Here is an 18,733-nt window from a genome sequence, read left to right on the forward strand (position 1 = left end):
CGATAAAAAAAATACGTGTCTCTTATTTTTCGATGTATTACAACATATTGCAGTTTCATCAAAATCGGTGAGGGACACCTGGGATAGTTTCCTTGTCAGAGCCAGAGAATGTAATAATTTAGGTGAAAATGTTGTCAAATAAAATGTTATTGTAGCTTTTATCATTTTTCCAAAAAGTTAATATACTATACTATACTATTTTTATATATTTTTATAATAAGAGCTTAGAACAAAACCTGTAGTTCTTTTTCGGTTAAACAAACTTTGTCGTATAGTTTTGGTCGTCTTTTGTGTCGTTTATCGAAAAATTTATTATTTTCTTTTCAATCTTATTTTACGATTAAAAGGAAATCTACTCTTCCCATCTAAAAATTATTCATAACGAATTTGAAGATCCTTTTTGAATGATAATTTTTTGTCTATTAATCTTTTTCATACTTTGTGTCGTTTGCCTAAAAACTTATTATTTTTATTTTCTTTACGAATAAAACAGAAACTAAGTGTTCTATCAAAAATTAGTTTGTAACAAAAAAAATGATTCAAAGGGGCAGAGACTATCCATTTACGTTCAGCAGGGATAAACTCAAAATATACACGCTTATTCCTAAATTTTAAAGCCAGAATCTTTATTATTGTAGGATAAATGCAGGGAAAACCTAACACTGACTAAAAATGTCTTAAGTGGGACGATGGTCGTGGGGGCTAAAGCGTAGGCTTTGGACCCACTCCGTCGGCTTGCGGGTTCGATTCCCGCCTCGCACTCTGGAAGAGCCTCGGCGGCCCATGCGGTGAACACTATCCTAGCAAGGGAGTTGTTCATCTCTGGAGAGTCGTGAGACCGGCACGTCTAGAGAAAAAGGTTCTCTAAATACTTAAAGCTGTTGCTCTTGGTGGTTCGGAACCCACCTTAAACTGTAGGTCCCCCTCCCACCACCAAGTAAGTGTGTGGGGATGCGTAAAGGAATAGAGAAGAAGGTGCAAGAAAAATGTAAACCCTTAGGGGACACTTTAGAAGCTTCCACAGAAGTAAGAAGACTGAAAACGTCAAATGTTTCGAATTCACAATACCTATTAATTATTTTTTTCCGACAAAAGTGGTAAAAATAGGTATTTTTATAAAAAATGTTAGAATAATTAATATATTTGCTGTTAACTTGAAAATTATGATAGTCAAAAACTCAATGGTGAGACAATTTGAGTTAATTCCATGAAAATATGTGACTGTTCATGAAAATATGATCGAAATGTGCACTGCTTTATAGAAATTATTAAAATAATAAACAGTTATTGTTAATTCGAAAAACATGATAGCAAGAAGTCACTGGAAAGAGTTTCTCAGCAAAATCTGTATAAACAATTGAGCTTTTTTTTAATATAAAATAAATTGTCTTTCATTCTGTCAAATATTGCTTAAATAAAAAAGCGTTCTATAATTTAAAAAACTAAAAATGTCAAAGAATATTGTTTTCTTGGTTAAATTGAAAGAACATTTTTTATTTATTAACAAATTGTTCGTTTTTTGTGCACGAATATACAACTGTACAATGTTCAGTTCCACCGGAAAAAACTCGGGGTACACTAAAGTTGCGGCTCAGATAGAATTTGGTATCATTTAGAACTTGAGCTCCAATAGATACTGTAGAGAGCCAAAAGGGTTCCTTATTTAAAGCGCTCTTGAAAAGAACATGGAGGCGCATTCACAAACCAACGGCATGCAAAGTAGGGCTAGTAAGTTAGGGATCGATTTACAGATGACTTGAGACGAAAAGTTTCTTACATATGAATATGCCTTTATGTTGACAACTTTGCTACATGACCAGCAAATGATACTTATCAAGTTATTGTATTAATTTGAATTTCAGTCATAGTTTTTAATTTAATTATCTTCATTCTGTAATGTCCGCCAGAGTACGATTATATGTATGTGTTCTTTAAGGTAAAAAATATGTCATTAATTAAACAAAATATCGAAGTGGGCAAAGTGAAATATAAGTTCTTTGTCAATAGGTTTAATTACACCCGGGATTCTTTAAAACAACAAACAAAGGTATCATTTAGAGCTTTTTTATCGTTTCCGGTTACTTATCACCAAGCGAGGTTCATTTTTGTAGCAGCTCCTTTGGAACCAAAAATGGGTTTTAATGGAAATCCAAGTTTTCTCTGTATCTAATAAGGATAATAAAATGATTTAAAATATAGTTAGTTAGTTGAAAAGTCTGAAATTATTTACAATTTGAAAGAACTTTGTGCTTTTTTCTCTGCTTGCTAAATTGCGATATTTGAAAATAGTATTTTACATTGGAAAGCAAGTGTAATAAGCGAGAACGGTGTTTTTTTCATGGGATCGTCCTCGTCTTTCCAGCGCAAAATTTTGTAAGCACAGGCTGGGTATTGACGAGAACCAATATGCAGTTTTCCAGAGTTTTCCTATTATTTTTTGAATAAACAACTGTGCTAGAAAGTTTTCTATCGTTAAAAGCTGTAAAATTTCCTTACTTCTTATCAGATTTTCAAGCCTGTAATGTATACTAGTATATTATATAAACTATTATATATTATATAGTATATACTCTTAAATACGAGTTGTAGGCGAGCATGTAGCGTGAGCCGGAGATGATATTTTAGTGGCCAGCTTGACCTTGAAATCGTCCGCTGTTCTACAGACGTTCATATTGCAGGACGAGCTAGCACGCGTACGGGATAGCACTGAGATCTTAAATTAATGGTGACTCTAAAACTATAAAACCTGATTGCTTGATATTTTCCAGAAAATTTCCTTGCATCCTAGCAAAAGTTGGGGTGACCATGTTAATTTTAATTTTCTGAAAAATCGTTCGACTCCCAAAGCGTTTGCAACTTTTAATATCTAATTTACGCCATGAAAAGAATAAAAAATGTTATAAATTTTTAGCGACAATTCGTTGAAATTCTATAAATACCGATAGTTTTCTTATATCGTGTTGCATAATTTCGAAAAATTTTATTACAAAATTTCTATTCTTGTAGAACTTATGGCGAGTTGAACACAACAAATTCGCATTTAGCGATTGCAAAATTTTTTTTTTAAATTATTTCGAAAACTATTAGAGTCATCATATTTATTTATAAGTCTGAAACTTACCTTTACGTTCAGAAAATTGTCTCAAAAAAGTCGTGTGCAGTTGCAGTAGATATGGTTCGAAACGATAAATTACTGAACTGCTACGATGCCAGCATTATCCGTTTTCACGTAGACGTTATGGTGCGTATACATGCTTCGTGATGCCAGAAACACCAGACCTTAAAAACTTTTTGCTTCAGTCATTGCGAAATCAAGCTGCCTGCCTATCAACAAATGGATACGTACGTGGAGCACTTGCCCAACCGCTGCATGGACAAGCTGCAAGACGAAGATGAGGAAGCGACATTAAAACCAACTGCGGAGAGCAGGAAGCTTCCGAGAGATGATCGCGATTTCAGTACAAGAAAGAACATTAACATCCAGGTTCCTCCTATGCCTCAAGATCTGGCTAAAATGGATGCCTTCATTCCTGAAAGAATCTCGAAGAAGACAGACCTCTGGACCATTAATTTTGTACTTTATGGTGCTGCGAAAAATTTGGTGGACTCAAATTGAAGCCTAACACCTATCATGGATCAAAATACCAAAAAACACATGCATTAACTAAACAATAAGGTTGGATGAGCAAGGCAGAATGCGTCCCATGTTCAGTGTGTGATTGATGCCATAAAATCGGGTAGACTATTCACAGAAAGGATTTGAAAGTTCGCCTAAGAACTGGAGATCTTTAATCACACACTGAACAAGTCGAAGCTGCTGACAACCAAACATCATATTGTTGATAAAATACGGGTTTTCTCTGACGGAAGGAAAAGAATACGGAAAAGGGAGGGAGGGGCCGAGAGAATCAACTGTTTCTCGCTGACCAATCGCACCTTTTCAGCGATCTCCTTCTTTCTGTCAAAAACCTATTCAAACCCAACGAGATAGAGAGATTTAGAAAGAGGTAAACAAGATCCCTGTCATACTAACAACGTGGCTCGAGAAAAGGTAGTGTAGCAGACTGCCGAGAGAACCTGCTAATTGATAGATGCATCTGCAAAGACGCCGTAGCCCATCAGCCCGTCCTGTTAATGGCCTGGATTGATTACCAGAAAAATTTGTATTTAACCTCTCATAGACTTATCGGCTTAAGGCGATGTCAAGGTACCACATCATACCTGCTCTCTCAGCGACCTTTTTCTATTGTTCAGCGCTAGTCCCGATCTGGAAGCTAAACGGGGCTCAGTGGCGCTCAACCGGCGGCTTCTACATTTGTTACATTGGTATATTTAAATTGAATCGTGTATGAACTCTGTTCCGCACTACCTAGGAGGTCAAGTCAAAGGCGCGTTACCGTGTTACAATGTTGGTTGTGTTACTTTAAGAAATTTTTGGTGACATTTATACTAAATTCAATATGTATAAAGTCTAACTGTCAACGAAACACGCAGGCCTGAACAATACCTTAAAATAATTTTAATTTAAAATTGACGACGTGAAAGTTAGACAGTTATTTGTTTCTCCTATAAAATTCGGGTTTTGACACTTACTCCTGTATGCAGTGGGGCCTTACAATCTATCTTGATTGGCCGTCCCATCTTTATTGTAGTCAGCATTGTTGTTCGACAAATTCTCGAGAGCCCTGCACGTTAATTTTTTTTAGTGTAAGGCCATATACTCAGGGATATCATCCGGTATATCAGAGGCCGGTTGAAAAACCACTGCCTGGTACCATGCAGTTTTCGAAAACGTTGCTTGAGCATTGACTTGGTTTTTTTTCCTTCGAACCCATCCCTTAACCATTGTCCTCGACTGCTTATTTAGTAAATTTTTGACGAACTACGTGACTCAGAATAATTCGGAAACATATTTCGCACTCGCACGAAATAAAACGAACTCAATTGCTCGAAACCAAACGAAATCATTTTCATTGCAAGTGAACCCGGCATTTCTACAAGGGTTACGTAATTTCATCGCGCCGTTAAGTTCATTGTAGCACTGGAACTATTTCGAAGCGGCGATCACACTTATGTAATCCTTTAGTTCGACCAGCAGAATATATTTCCACACTTTTGCTTTAACCAAATCCATCAAAGCTTATCGTGGAAACAGAATTGGGTATACCCTACAGACAAACGTCAACAAAACTTCATAATTTTATGCCCCTTTGGGAGTGTGGGTTTCAAAACGCAATGATGTGTTAAGAATCGTGGATGTAAAATTCAGTCTAATCCTAATTCCATACTCCTTCTTCTCGATAAGAATGTAAAAATTGCAAAAAAAAAAAGATTATTAAATTATATTTGGCGATCATTTCAGATATGGAATTGCTGGAAGCACTAACGTTCAAGGCGAAGAAGTAAAAAAATTAGATGTTCTTAGTAACGAGTTGTTCATCAATATGGTAACATCTTCTTTCACAACCTGCTTGCTTGTAAGCGAAGAAAATTCCACAGCTATTGAAGTTGACATTGAAAAGCAAGGAAAATACATTGTGTGCTTCGACCCTCTCGATGGATCATCAAATATTGATTGTTTAGTATCCGTAGGTTCAATATTTGGAATCTACAAAAAAATAGAAAATTCTAAATTACCATCAGTTGCCGATGCCCTTCAACCTGGAAAAAACTTAGTAGCTGCTGGTTATGCACTTTATGGATCTGCTACAATGATGGTTCTTTCATTAGGCCAGGGTGTGAATGGATTTATGTACGATCCAGCTATAGGAGAGTTTATATTGACAGAAAGAGATATGCGGATACCTGCAAGAGGCAAAATATACAGGTAAATTAATTTATGGCTATTGATGAGGGTTGCAAAAAATTACATGATATTAAATAGAAGATGGTTTCCGAAGCATTAATCTAGAAGAAGTAGCACTGTGGCAGAAGTTTTGCCAAGAAGAATATAGTTATAACAAATTAAGGTCTCAGGCTTAAGATGTTATTATATCTTTTCCAAACTTTTACTCGGGTGAACCCGAGTTTTCATCATAACCACGGGCTAAGTCAAGTGACTGATGAAATGAGGATGTTATAAGTAAATTCAATACGACATTTGAAATCTTTTTCGATAATGTTGTAGATACAAAATTACGAATACGGTGTAGTTTGGAGTTCGCCTTTTACCACTGTTAAAGTTAAACAGCGGCCGCGAACGTTGGAGGTGACAAAAGTCACCTCTGGATGCGTTCTTAGAGCTACCAGCTTCCACCCAATAGGTTTTTAGTCGCGTACTTCCTGATGGTCGAGAAACTTTCTTATAATGCGACAGATGTTTAATAAAACTGCCACCTGAACTGCTGACAGACTTCTAAATGTTCAAAATGTTCAGTGCATCTTGCATGCACATTGCCTCTAGCCCAAATCACAATAAGATGAAAAGGTGAATGATTCACATTCCTTCATATGGTATTTACATAATGCCTAAACTCGCTATACTTATTGATCTTGCTTGTATAGGTTAACTGCAAATTTCGTTTAAGTGGACAAGCAATGTCGACGATTTAGACTCTTTCAACTTTTTTCTTGTATCATGATGTAAGGTCGATTAGTTTGGATGTAATGAACCGTTTGGATGGTAACATACCATTATAAGATATTACCTTCATTTTCTGAAACAAGCATTAGAATGTATCTATAAAAGAGGCATACATTCTGTTAAGAGTCCTAGGCTTAGGGAAAGCTATTGATGTGTAATGCCCGCTAAATCATTATGTTTGTGCGTACATTCTTTCTGAGTTATTAAGCGACAGCCATCAATAATGTGGTCGGTGGATTCGTTGGTATCTCCACATGATCGGCACCAGTCAACCACGTCTTGATGTAACACGACACCCTTTCTGAACCAAATCTTGGATTCCTCACTATCCAGTGAGCTTCCTGATATCTACAACGCCCCTACCCCATCTATGTCATGGTAGAACTTCCCTTTCGATTGCTGATTTAATGTGGTGCAATCGGTGCTTCGTCATTTCTACGCGGACGATTCTGTTTAACTATTCAAGGTCAGTGTTGGACCATTTTATGAGCCCGAATGAGTACGTGAGAACAGAGATGTCATAGGTGTTGATTGCCCTGATTTTATTTTCCGAGTTGAGAGAACTCTTCATAATCTATCTGAGTCTCGTAGTAAAGGCAGTCGTTAGGCTTGTATTAACTACCGTATGTCGTCTACCATATTTCATTTTTTAAATCATTATCTAACTCTCTGGTCTCTAATTCTCATCTGATTAAATGCACTGTTCTATATTTATCTAGTTCGAACTCCATGTAGATATCATTGGAAAACTGCTTTGTTGCATTGATCACTTGCTGCAGTTTCTGGGCTGAACTAGAATATAGCTTTAGGTCATCCATATACAGAAGATGTGTCACTTGATGACCATCCTCATTGTCATGTATACTGAACCCATGAGACATGCTGTTTAGCGTTTTGATCAATCGGTTCAACGCTAAACAAAACCATAGTGCACTGAAGGAGTTTCCTTGAAATATATCCATGGTAATGTGTATTGATCTAGTTATCCTTGATTGTGTATGATCAAAATCCTGAATTCTAGTACCTTAAAGCCTGCTTGTAGTCAATACATGGCATATGTAAGTTCCGTTGATGCTTGCGAGCATAAGTCATGACAACAGCGTCTATACTGACTAGATCTTTACTGCCTCGCTAGTTCTTACTCAGGTACATGTTCCAGAAGTTGTGTACCATATCCTGACCTGGAACATTCCAGTTACTTACCCTTTTCAAGACTGTTGAAACATCTTAAGCTGTGATGTTTCTTAGCTGCATTTCAGGGCTATTGCTTTCCCCCGCACCTCTAATGTTGTTTTTGGTACGTTCAAATACGTGCCCGTTAAGAAGAGAAAATTTCGGAAAAATCTACAAATTGAATTCCCATTAATACGTGAAGTTTCCTTCGTCGAAAGTGACACCAAAGAGTAGAAAAAAGCAAAATCTATTATTTTTAAAAGACTGGGAAAAATGTAATAGAAGCGTATTGAGAGGAATCAAAAAATGAAGAAATGCAAAAGAAAGAATAGAAAGACTGGAAACAATGTCACTTTGAAGACGAAAAACATAGTCCTTTTAATCGAGCAGTTATAAATATAAAAAAATTATGTCAATAGAAATAATTTATGGTATTGTCAAAGAATATTTTTAAAATTCTGTTTATAATTAAATTAATTTTGTTTACCTTTCACAACATTATTAAATAAATTTATTATTATTTATCATATTATTATATCTATAATTTGTTTAAACGATATACAATATTTTAATTAAAATTACTCCACCGTTATGGCAGATAAAAAATTGAAATTTCCAAACTTATATTTCACAAAAGCGAATAAAAACTATGCATGTGCACATATTTTGTGGACCGATCAGAAGGAATTAAAATAATCAAAAATAAAGCATGTCAGTATGGAATTAAAATAAACCTTGACAAAAAATTAGAATTTCGAAAGTTATGATACACACGGAGGAATAGAAACTATGTAAGTGCACATATTTGTGGAAATATCGAAGGGAATTAAATAAGTCGAAAATACGGCATGTAAATATGGAATTAAAAATAATCATGAGAGGTGTGTCCACTGATTGGATTAAGAGGAATTAAAAAAGTGAAAAATATATTCGCGTGCATGGAAGACAACACAAGTGTCAATTGTTAAGGAAATAAAAAGGAATTGATTTCGGAGTAAAGCCTATTCTTCCGTTGGGCACTTCTCCCGATGAAAAATTAGAACATTAAAAAAAAATAAAAAAGGCTTACTCTTTCGCTTAAATCTAAAAATATTCATTTTTCTCTATTCTTCTATTCTTACCGAATAGGTAAAACTTTTCTGTTGAGTTTGTTCTATTAATGCACGCAGATCATTCGTGATGTTCATCTTGGGCAAAGAATTCCTTAGTGTTGGTTCTACATATCTAAACTCTTGTGAAGCATATCCAAAATTGCTTTCAAGTTGCTGTTTCACTTTCATTCTGATTGCAGCTACTTCAGAAGCCGAAAGCAATCTGTTTACAGATATTGGGCGTTTTTACCCACATTGATGTGCAAAAAAATAAACGCGCATAAAATTTCTGTTCATATAGTACCTCAATTTCAATCATCTTTTTGATTGTGGAACCTCTGCTTCTGCCTCTAGTTTTATAAAGCCATCCATCTCTGGAGGATGTGGTGGTTCTGGATCTTCAACGGGTTGAGGAGGAACACCAATTGCCCCTGCTTGACCGTGTGACGCAGCTTCCTCTAACTGACGTTCATTGTCGTCGTTTTTCACGCCAAATCATCCTGTTGTTTAATCTCCATTTCATGGTCTTCTGTAATGTGCGGATTAGTCCTGATGGCATCTACCTTAGCGATAAGATCTCTTAGTGCGACTTTCTTTATATTAGGATACTTTGCAGCAAATTATTATGCAGGTATTTATGTCGAGGTGGTTGGCTACAAATAGCTAATGCTAGCCAAAGCATCCTCAGCAGGCACAGTTGATGTTCCACTGCTAATCGTTTGTCGCAGATGTTCTTGCTGACCAGCCGTTTAATCAGTGAGATACCGCCAACGTAGCCGTCAAAGTCATGAGAGAAAAACTCAAGCCCTACCGCTTTACCAACGCGAGAACACTTTCCGTATATATATTATTATTATTTCTATTCAAACTTTTACTCGGGTGAACCCATATTTACATCACAGTCACGGACTAAGTCAAGTGAGTTATAAGGTAAGGATGTTATAAGTTAATTTAATACGAGGCTTTAAACCACCTGTGATGATGTTGTAGGTATACAATTACGAGCATGGTGTAGTTTAGAGCTCGTCCCTCATCGCTGCCATACTTAAACCGCGGCCGCGAGCCTTAGAGGTAACAGCAGATACTTCAACATACTAGCAAGATACTTCGTGAAACGCTGTTCCTTATAGATTGTTCTCTAGCCGCGGATGCCCTTACGCGGAAAACGGCACAGTTGGTGGTGACGGTTTCACTTCTGGATACTTTTTTAGAGCTACCAATCTTTGTACAATGTGAGGAGGAACTGTGTTGACGGACCAGATGAAGTGATCCCAGAAGAACAGAGTTTTGCATCTGGCTCGCGAGTGACTGAGTCTGATTCTGTTAAGCCAGGATTTTTTTTAATTGGCTAAGAAATGAAGCTTTCATACCTCTAACGCAGCCGATTGTGAGAACCACAAGATGGACTTTTAAGCCTTGGTACAGCCTGCTCAGCTCGAAAAGAAGAGCTTGATATTTCGCGCGTTATTCTACCTCCTTTGCTTCGATATTACCATCAGCTGGTGAACAGAATGCAATCACGTAAATTATCTTGGTCTTCAGATCTTGGAGGACAATATCAGGCTTAGTAGCGCTGATACGTTGAGTGTTGGAAAATGAGAAATTCCAATAAATCTTACACTGATTATCCTCCACAACGGACTCCAGTTTTCCCTGGGCGTATGACAAAAAGGGGCATTAGATCAACACGATAGAAATGCCAAAGATAGTAATGTGACACTTTTGGAGCCGCATTATATCTCTAGGCACCCGTAGCGTGCATACTTCGAGCATCCACTGAGAGCATGTCCAAGTGTTTCTGGCTCTTGCTGGCACGCCCAGCAGTTGGTATCGCCTACAGGTACATTAATTATGCGCTCACGGTAAATTAAGGTGTCTATGATGCCGTCTTGACAGGCAAAAAGAAATCTCTCAGTCTCCTATCTCAATCCAGCAGATTTGAGAAACATGTTGGACATACCCATCGATAGCTCTTCTTTATGTATAATGCCGTAGAATTTTCCATGAAGGGGTTTTTCAGCATGTTCTCTTAGTAGAAGCGAATGTTCTTCTTCTTGTTCACGACTTTTAAGTACCAAAGGTGTTAGTGATGCTAGGCCATGTGTAGTGTCACTGGAATAAAATGAGAGATAAATCTTCTCTGCAGCCCTATCTGCGGCACGGTATAGAAATTCCGCAACATTGACGACTTGATGTTGATGTACCAGTCTTATTAGAGCATCTGTGCAGGCTGTAGCTAGAGACGTTCTTTGCTGAAGACACTCTAAGCTCAGCAAACCTCTGCTCTCTACGAGGTACGGAAGATCTAGGATCATCTACTTTGACGGATTGACATTATCTTCTGTGTTCTTCGATCAAGTTCCTTCAACTCAGCAATACGCATACACAAAAAAGTCAAAAATTAAAACTAAAAAAATAAGAAGTCAAAAATTAAACATGTGATTATCACACTGATTTTATTGTTAGGAAACGATAAATTACGACGTTTTGAAAACGTTTATTAACGTAAAAGATTATGAAATAAAAATATGAGATTCATTTGACATAAGTTAGACCAATCAAAAGAATCTGGATGTTTTTGAAGATCCTTTATTATTTGTCGACGTTTCGAGCACAAAATGTTCTCCTCGTCAAGTTAATTAGACTCATGAGAAAACGAGATTCAGATGAGATTTTTGTAAACCTTTGTTTTCAATGGAACTTTTTAAAAATTGACTGTCCTGATGAGGAGAATATTTTATGCTTGAAAAGTCGACAAATAATAAAGCATCTTCAACAACATCCCGATTATTTTCTTTGGTCTGAATTATGGCAAATGAGCATCATGTTTTTATTTTATAATTTATTATATTACTCAGATAAATTACATCGCTCAACTAACATCTTATTATAAGACAAACGGAAAAGATTAAATTTTTATCAAAGAACGGTACATTATCCATAGAAAATGAAATATTTAAACAGAATTTTCAACTAAAAAAAATTTAATTTTTAACCAAATACATGAATTTTCAAATGGATAGATCAATTCTCCACCAAAAATAAAATGCTTGTAGACAAATTTTCAACAAATATTTATTTTTTCTCCTAAAACAGATACATTTTCAAGTATAAATAAAATAATTAAATGTTCAGTAAAAAATAAAGATAAATTTTCGACCAAAAATGGAATAGTTACTCTATTAGTTAAACAAAAAGTAAGTTTTAAAACAATCAATTTTCAACTAGAAAATAAATTTTCAACAAAATAATTAAATTTTCAACAAAAAACAGGTTTGTCAACTAAAATCATAAATCATCAACCAAATAAATTAATTTCTAACCAAGTAGTTCCTCTTGCAACTAAGTAGTTGAATTTTCAACCAAGAAGGATGATTTCTGAACGAAAAACGTGATATTTGATATTTCAACAAAAAAAGGATTTTAAGTTTATACCAAAAAAATTGCGGGTCTAGATCGAGAAACTCGCCCAGCGCTCGAGATCGTTTGAAATTATTGACCAAACGTCTCGGTGCACGGAGAAACTCTGGCACGAGCGGTTAGTGTTAAAGTAAATTTTTTTCCATAGCACTAGCCACAGTTGCCAACACACTGCCCACTCGTAAATTCACACGAGCCGCGCGTGCTAACGGCAACAGCAGCGCGAGCTTGGTAATTGTTGCGCTTAGCACGGTCCGTTCTTAGGATTGGCAACAATCTCTCGTGTTAATTTTCAATATCGCTTGATGTCAAATAGCTCTAATGTTTAGTGACAACCGCGCTTATCGCTTGACTCATTCGCCGCAATATATCAACTGTGCTATGAGCAGCATCAGCTGATCGAGATGAATGAACCTGCATATACACATCGTAATTTTTTATAACATCAAAGTATATACTTTTCCATCACATTCAACCTCAAAAATCTTTTTAATTTTTTTATGCTTAAAACAATGAAAATATTTATGCGTTGATAATACATTTGATAAATGTAAAGGATTACGAGACATTCTACTTTCGCCCATAAGGAAACAGATTTTTTTAAGTTCAAACCCTACCTTACTTAAATTTTATGTACTTTTATGACTTTCAATTTTATATTCACACTAGTAAAAAGTCCAATTCTAATTCGAAAGTTCTGTTCAAAAATATTTTCTTCAGATTGTATTGCGAAAATTTAAATGATCTGAGCGCACTTTATGAGTTCATTTACTAAAAAAGTAATTAAAAGTGGAATTTTAATCTGAACAACTAAAATACAAAAATTTAATTCGAAAAATCTCTTACATTCATAAAAAGTTGCACAAATTTCTCTTTTCTAAATTTCCGGTTAAATGATAAAGCTACATTTGATCATGTCACGTTTTCCCTTAATGCTTTCAGCATTTGGTATTGCGGCGAATGAGTTGAGCGACAAGCGCAATTTTCACTTAACGTTAAGCCTGGTCTACAATCGCCGCAAGACTCGGCGATGCGATGCGGCATCGTAACGCAAGGCATAGCCGTCTACAGTGGTCGCGAGTAGCGCTGTTGCGGCAGCCAATCAGAGCTTACTATCGAATGAACTGTTTTCTCGTCGTTCTTTGACAGTCAAATATTTTTTGCCTCTACAATGGATTCCTCTGACCCGCAATTTGCTCTTTTGTAGTTTTTTTTCTTTAATTTTAAATGCTTTTAAATGTTTCTCACATAATAAACCATACCAACAAAAAAACCCAGACATATGCAAAACAAAATCACTCGAACTCAGTGTCCACGATGCCACAAACGTGTGGTTGTACGAGGTTATGTGATAAAACGCTCTGATTGGTCTTCTGACATTCGACGCGAGACGGTTGCGGCGCGAAAGTTTGAGTTGAATCAACTTTTCGCTCTCAGCGACTTGCGACGCGGCGCTTGCTTGCGGTGCCGCAACGGGCTCTCTGCGACGATTGTAGACCAGGCCTTAGAGCTATTTGACACCACACGCTATTGAAAATTAACACGAGAGATTGTTCTCAATCCCAAGAACTGGCTGGGATAAGCGCAACACTTACCGAGCTCGCGCTGCTGTTGCCATTAGCACGAGCGGTTCGTGGGAATATCGGGCGGTCACTGCGTTGACAACTGTGGCTCTTGCTATTCAAAAAATTTTTATTTTGACACTAACCGCTCGTGTCAAAAGCATTGGCAGACCTTGCCCCAGTCGCTCCGTATGGACGGAAATGTTTTATGTTGCAAAATTGATGTTTTTTAAATATAGTCTGGTAGAGAATACTGAGACGGAAATTTTTTCTATTTTGTGTTTTTTTATCAAATGAGTATTTTTTATAATGAGCTTGAAAAATTGAAGAAAATTTGGGCCTAAATTTATTTACTTTTTAAGCAATAAATCATTTTAAGCTGGACAAATATTGAAGAATTGAACTGAAGATTGCCCAGTGTTTAATAATATTTAATTACAGATTAAAATCGATCGGTATCCTCGCTTTTTCAGATTCTCCGACAAAAAGTATGGAGGGAACTTAAGAGTTGATTGATTGATTTAGTTAAAATTTACGGAATTATCCATTTGCAAGAAAGCAGGCCACTGGAAATTCTGAAAATATTTGCCCAGCATACGATGATTTATTACTTAAAAAGTAATTGAATTTAAGGTCGATTTTTTTCAGTTTTTCACGCTTATTATTAAAAATACTCATCTGATAAGAAAATAGAAAAAAGTTGCGTCTTATCATTCTCTACAAGCCTATATTTAAAAAAGACCCACTTTGTGAATTTAAAAATTGTCGTCCCTCGAGACGTTTAGATAATTTCACACGATCTTGAGCGCTGGGGCGAGTTTCTCGATCCATACCCTCAATTGTTTAAATCCTCGACAAAAAAGACTAATTTTGAACCAAATAGTTACGATTTTTAACAATAATAATAACATTAACTTTAACTTTAGATTTTCGAAAATCCCTCTCTCAGATTTTCTCTGACATTTCCTTATTTTCTGGAATTAATAAGTATATTTGATGAGAATCAAATCAGTACTTTCTTCGACTGTCAAAGTAAATATGACTAAGATTTTTTTGGAGGTCTTTTTTAGGTCTTTTCAAGAACCTTGAAAAATCTTTTAACCTTGTTGAAAATTTTCAAACGATTAATAAAGATTTTTTTTTTAATGCAGAAAAAGGCAACATAACAGTAGCAGCTCATAGAGATAATTATAATAAGACTGTGGAAAACATGCTCAACAATGATAATTTGTATAATAAAATATAATGATATAGATATTCGATGGAACAAAAAAAATTAATAAATGAACAAACGGCATATAAATTGAAAACACATATTAGTACTGTAGCTAAGGCTTATTCTCCTTCAAAAGCGCATAAACAGATTTGAAATTGAGATTAATTGTGTCCAACATTGATTCTCTCACTTATAACATAGCCAAATATATTTCTAATGGTTTAAAATCAGTTTCAGGTAAAACAGAATCATTGGTTAAAAATAACTTGGATTTAAAGGACACTTTTAATCAAATTAAAGTTCCTTCAACACATTCCTTATCTTCATTGGACATTGTTCCAATATTTGATAACATTCCATTAGGTCTAGCATTAGACTGCAACGAAGAAAAACCAATACATAATAAAAGGCTAACTAAAATAACGAAAAATGAATTTTTCATGGCTACTAGAACTGTTTTCAATAACACGGTTTTCTCTTTTAATGGAAAATATTATAAACAATTAAATGTTAAATTACCAATTGGTTTAAAAAAGCTTCATGTTCTGGTAGGTATCTTAATTTTAATTCCCATAATTCATTTTGTCAAAAGGTCGGCCTAATAAAATGTTTATTTCAGTAATCAAAATTCTCTTAACAAATTTTAACTGGATCAAAAAGATATTCATAGTGTATTGAAAATTCATCTGGAATTGTATATCTCATTAAATGTAAATATTGGGGAAAAGTTCATATTGGTGAAACGGATAAAAGATTAAAAACTAGAGTTTCGGAACATAAAAGAGATTGTGGAGTTGGAAATTTCAATACAGATCTTTCACAACATTGTTGGAATTTCTTTGATTTTGATTTTAACAATGTTAAAATCCTTGATAGAGAAGATAACACGTATAAAAGACGCATAATAGAATCTATTTTTATAAACAAATATCACAATATATTAGCTAACTTACAGACAGAAATTTTGAATGTCAAAAAAATATATCAAAGTATTTGAAAATAAACAAAATTAAGTTATATTCCAGTTACTTTGGCATACTTTCCTCATTCATGAATTATAAAGAATTTACCGCCTTAAATGCATGTCTCTTGTCTACTTTGTTATATGTTCGTCGTTGTCCAAAAACATTGTAAGGATTTTGTGCTTTCCGTGAATTGAGATGTAGTTTCTCAAAAAAGCCTTTTCAATTTTTATGAGGCTTTTATATTATGTGTTTTGTGTATATTTAGATTTAATTGGTGTCACACATCAGCATTACTTTTAATAATTGACACTAAACTATTGACCGATTTTTGACTCCGAAATTGAATATTCTTTTTTTTACAACAAAATAAGGACAGATATTTTTATTTATTTTACTTTTGGTTAAAAACAAATTTGTTTGTAATTATATGTAGGAAAAGATCGTTATTTATACATTATTTATTTAGATTCTCTGAAAAATCACGCAGTGATAGCCGAAACGTCAGAATTTCAATAAACGAACTTTTCGATAATTTCGTTTTATTCTTTTAATTAATGAAGACCGCAAGACCTACAAAAAATTCTTACTCATATTTCTCGGATTACCTGATCTGTAGCAACTCTGTTATTGCCAAAAGCATATGTTTATTTCACTCTAGAATGTTTCTTTAAAAATATATGTCGTAATCATGAAATATATGTCTTTATACAATAAATGCTTTAAATTCTCTTTAATGCTCTATAAATGCTCCGTTTGAGCTTAAATGCTGAGCATATTCTCGAGAGCATTTGCCCAACATAAATTCTTTGGCATTTAAGAACGCTTTTCTTGTCACAGCGAAATCTCCTGCCGGTTGCACGATACTTTGGAAAGCCCCATCCTTTGGAAACGAGGTGAACTCGTAATGCGCATTTACAAATTGTGTCATTTTTTAGCAGTCAGCATCAACAGCGTTAATGATGAACTTTTAACTTTACAATCTACTTGTATTAAATTATACTGTTTTTATAGCATCAATGAGGGCAATGAAAAGTCGTTGGATCCAGCTATAAAAGAATACTTGCACGCGAAAAAATATCCAGCCAACGGAAAACCCTACAGCGCAAGGTATGTGGGTTCTATGGTTGCCGATGTACACAGAACTATTAAATATGGGGGAATTTTCATGTATCCTGCTACAAAGGAAAATCCTAGTGGAAAGGTAAGCTACAAAATATATTTCAAAATATTTTGTGCTCAGTAAAACAGTCAATGCGACTGTCTTTTCCAGACTCACAGGCCTAGTTTCATATAAAACCAGCTTACTTCTCTAGGAAATCTTTGAAAACCTATTCATTTTAGACTTTTTCAGGTATAAATATGAATTCTGAGTGCAACGAAGCGATATATTATAAAAAACAGTCTCTTTTATATTGCGTTCCGTGAAATGACTTTGTTAATACGTAATTTGTTATCGTAAATGCTGCTAATAATTTAACTTGCTATAAATTAAATTTCACCTAACACCGCCTATCCTATTATGATTTATTATGATTTTAAAACACTTATGTAAGCAAATTATCTACTCATATTTTTTATGTACTTATAAAAAGAGACAACTTGCTTCCTGTGTGACAGATATGTGTATCAACTGGATGTGTAAGTCAATACAGGGTATCCCGCGAGTTATCCTTATCCTGGTAGGTGCGGGTAGAACAAACAGAAATAATTCTAAAAGTTTCATAAATTTTGTGGGACCGATACGTATTTTGGAACTTACGAGCTTTGAAATGACTAGTAATTCCACTTCGCCTTTAGCGCCAAGTTCACGATGTTCGTGGTTCACAAAAAAGCGAAATCTAGGGCCGCTCGACAAGTTAAAAATTTAATCAATTTACAGGATGTAAATATTTATGGCACTTTTCGACTTATTTTTTTAATATTCGCCCCTATAAGGCTAAGGATAAGGATAACTCGTGGGACATCCTGTATACAAATTAGTGTGTTTTTAACAATATGAACATTAATGCGAATCGATCTAAAAAGTTTTTCACCCGATTTACCAAATGGTAAGCTAACTTAAGAAGTTTCAGATCGGATTCGGATCTTTTACATTTTTATAGTTTTATGGCATAAAATCTTTAAAAGCAGAAATGTGTTTTTTAAATTTCAGCTTCGTTTGTTGTATGAGTGCATACCAATGGCATACATAGTAAGCCAAGCAGGTGGTCAAGCATCTAATGGTGATATCGATATTTTGGATATGATTCCGATGGACATTCATCAGAGATCTTCAATTTTCTTAGGCTCAACTGAAGACGTCCAAGATATTCTACAATTTAATAAAAAATATCAAAAGGAATAGTACGATTTATTTAAAATTAATATTTGTAGCTAAACGTGTACTGACATTTTCTTGACATAAACACAGTTCTTAAAGAAAATACGACAATATTGACTTATTTTATGTGTAGAATTTTTTTTGTTTGCTGACACCCTCTATTCCTTAGAAATATTGACACCTTGATTGAACTATGCGAGATCTCGCAAGGCGTGACTTTTCTGTCAGCATATAAAAATGAGCCGATTGAATATTCGATCTTATATTATGATGTATAGTGCTATTTGTATCAATATATCCTCGGATTAGCGCAATACCATGCCTATTCGAGAAAAGTAAGAAGAAGGTGCCGCCTTAGAACAAATGGCAAGGACGTGCCTATCCAAGAACAGGACAAAGATGA

At 35.0% G+C, this 18,733-nt stretch overlaps 1 protein-coding gene across 2 annotated transcripts in view; it reads left to right on the forward strand.

The window, feature by feature from the left end:
• The window catches only part of LOC117179959 (fructose-1,6-bisphosphatase 1), a 56,006-nt gene extending 37,581 nt beyond the window's left edge, over positions 1-18,425 (forward strand). For both annotated transcript variants that reach the window (XM_033372215.1, XM_033372216.1), the window contains exons 2-4: positions 5,363-5,827; positions 17,022-17,211; positions 18,163-18,425. In XM_033372215.1, coding sequence (XP_033228106.1) covers positions 5,363-5,827; positions 17,022-17,211; positions 18,163-18,354 — 847 coding nt within the window. In that variant the 3' untranslated portion in view covers positions 18,355-18,425. The remainder of the gene's footprint in view (positions 1-5,362; positions 5,828-17,021; positions 17,212-18,162) is intronic.
• Positions 18,426-18,733: the final 308 nt, after the last annotated feature.

The sequence above is a fragment of the Belonocnema kinseyi genome, chromosome 9, assembly GCF_010883055.1.
Source record: "Belonocnema kinseyi isolate 2016_QV_RU_SX_M_011 chromosome 9, B_treatae_v1, whole genome shotgun sequence".
Taxonomy (NCBI): Eukaryota; Metazoa; Arthropoda; class Insecta; order Hymenoptera; family Cynipidae; genus Belonocnema; species Belonocnema kinseyi.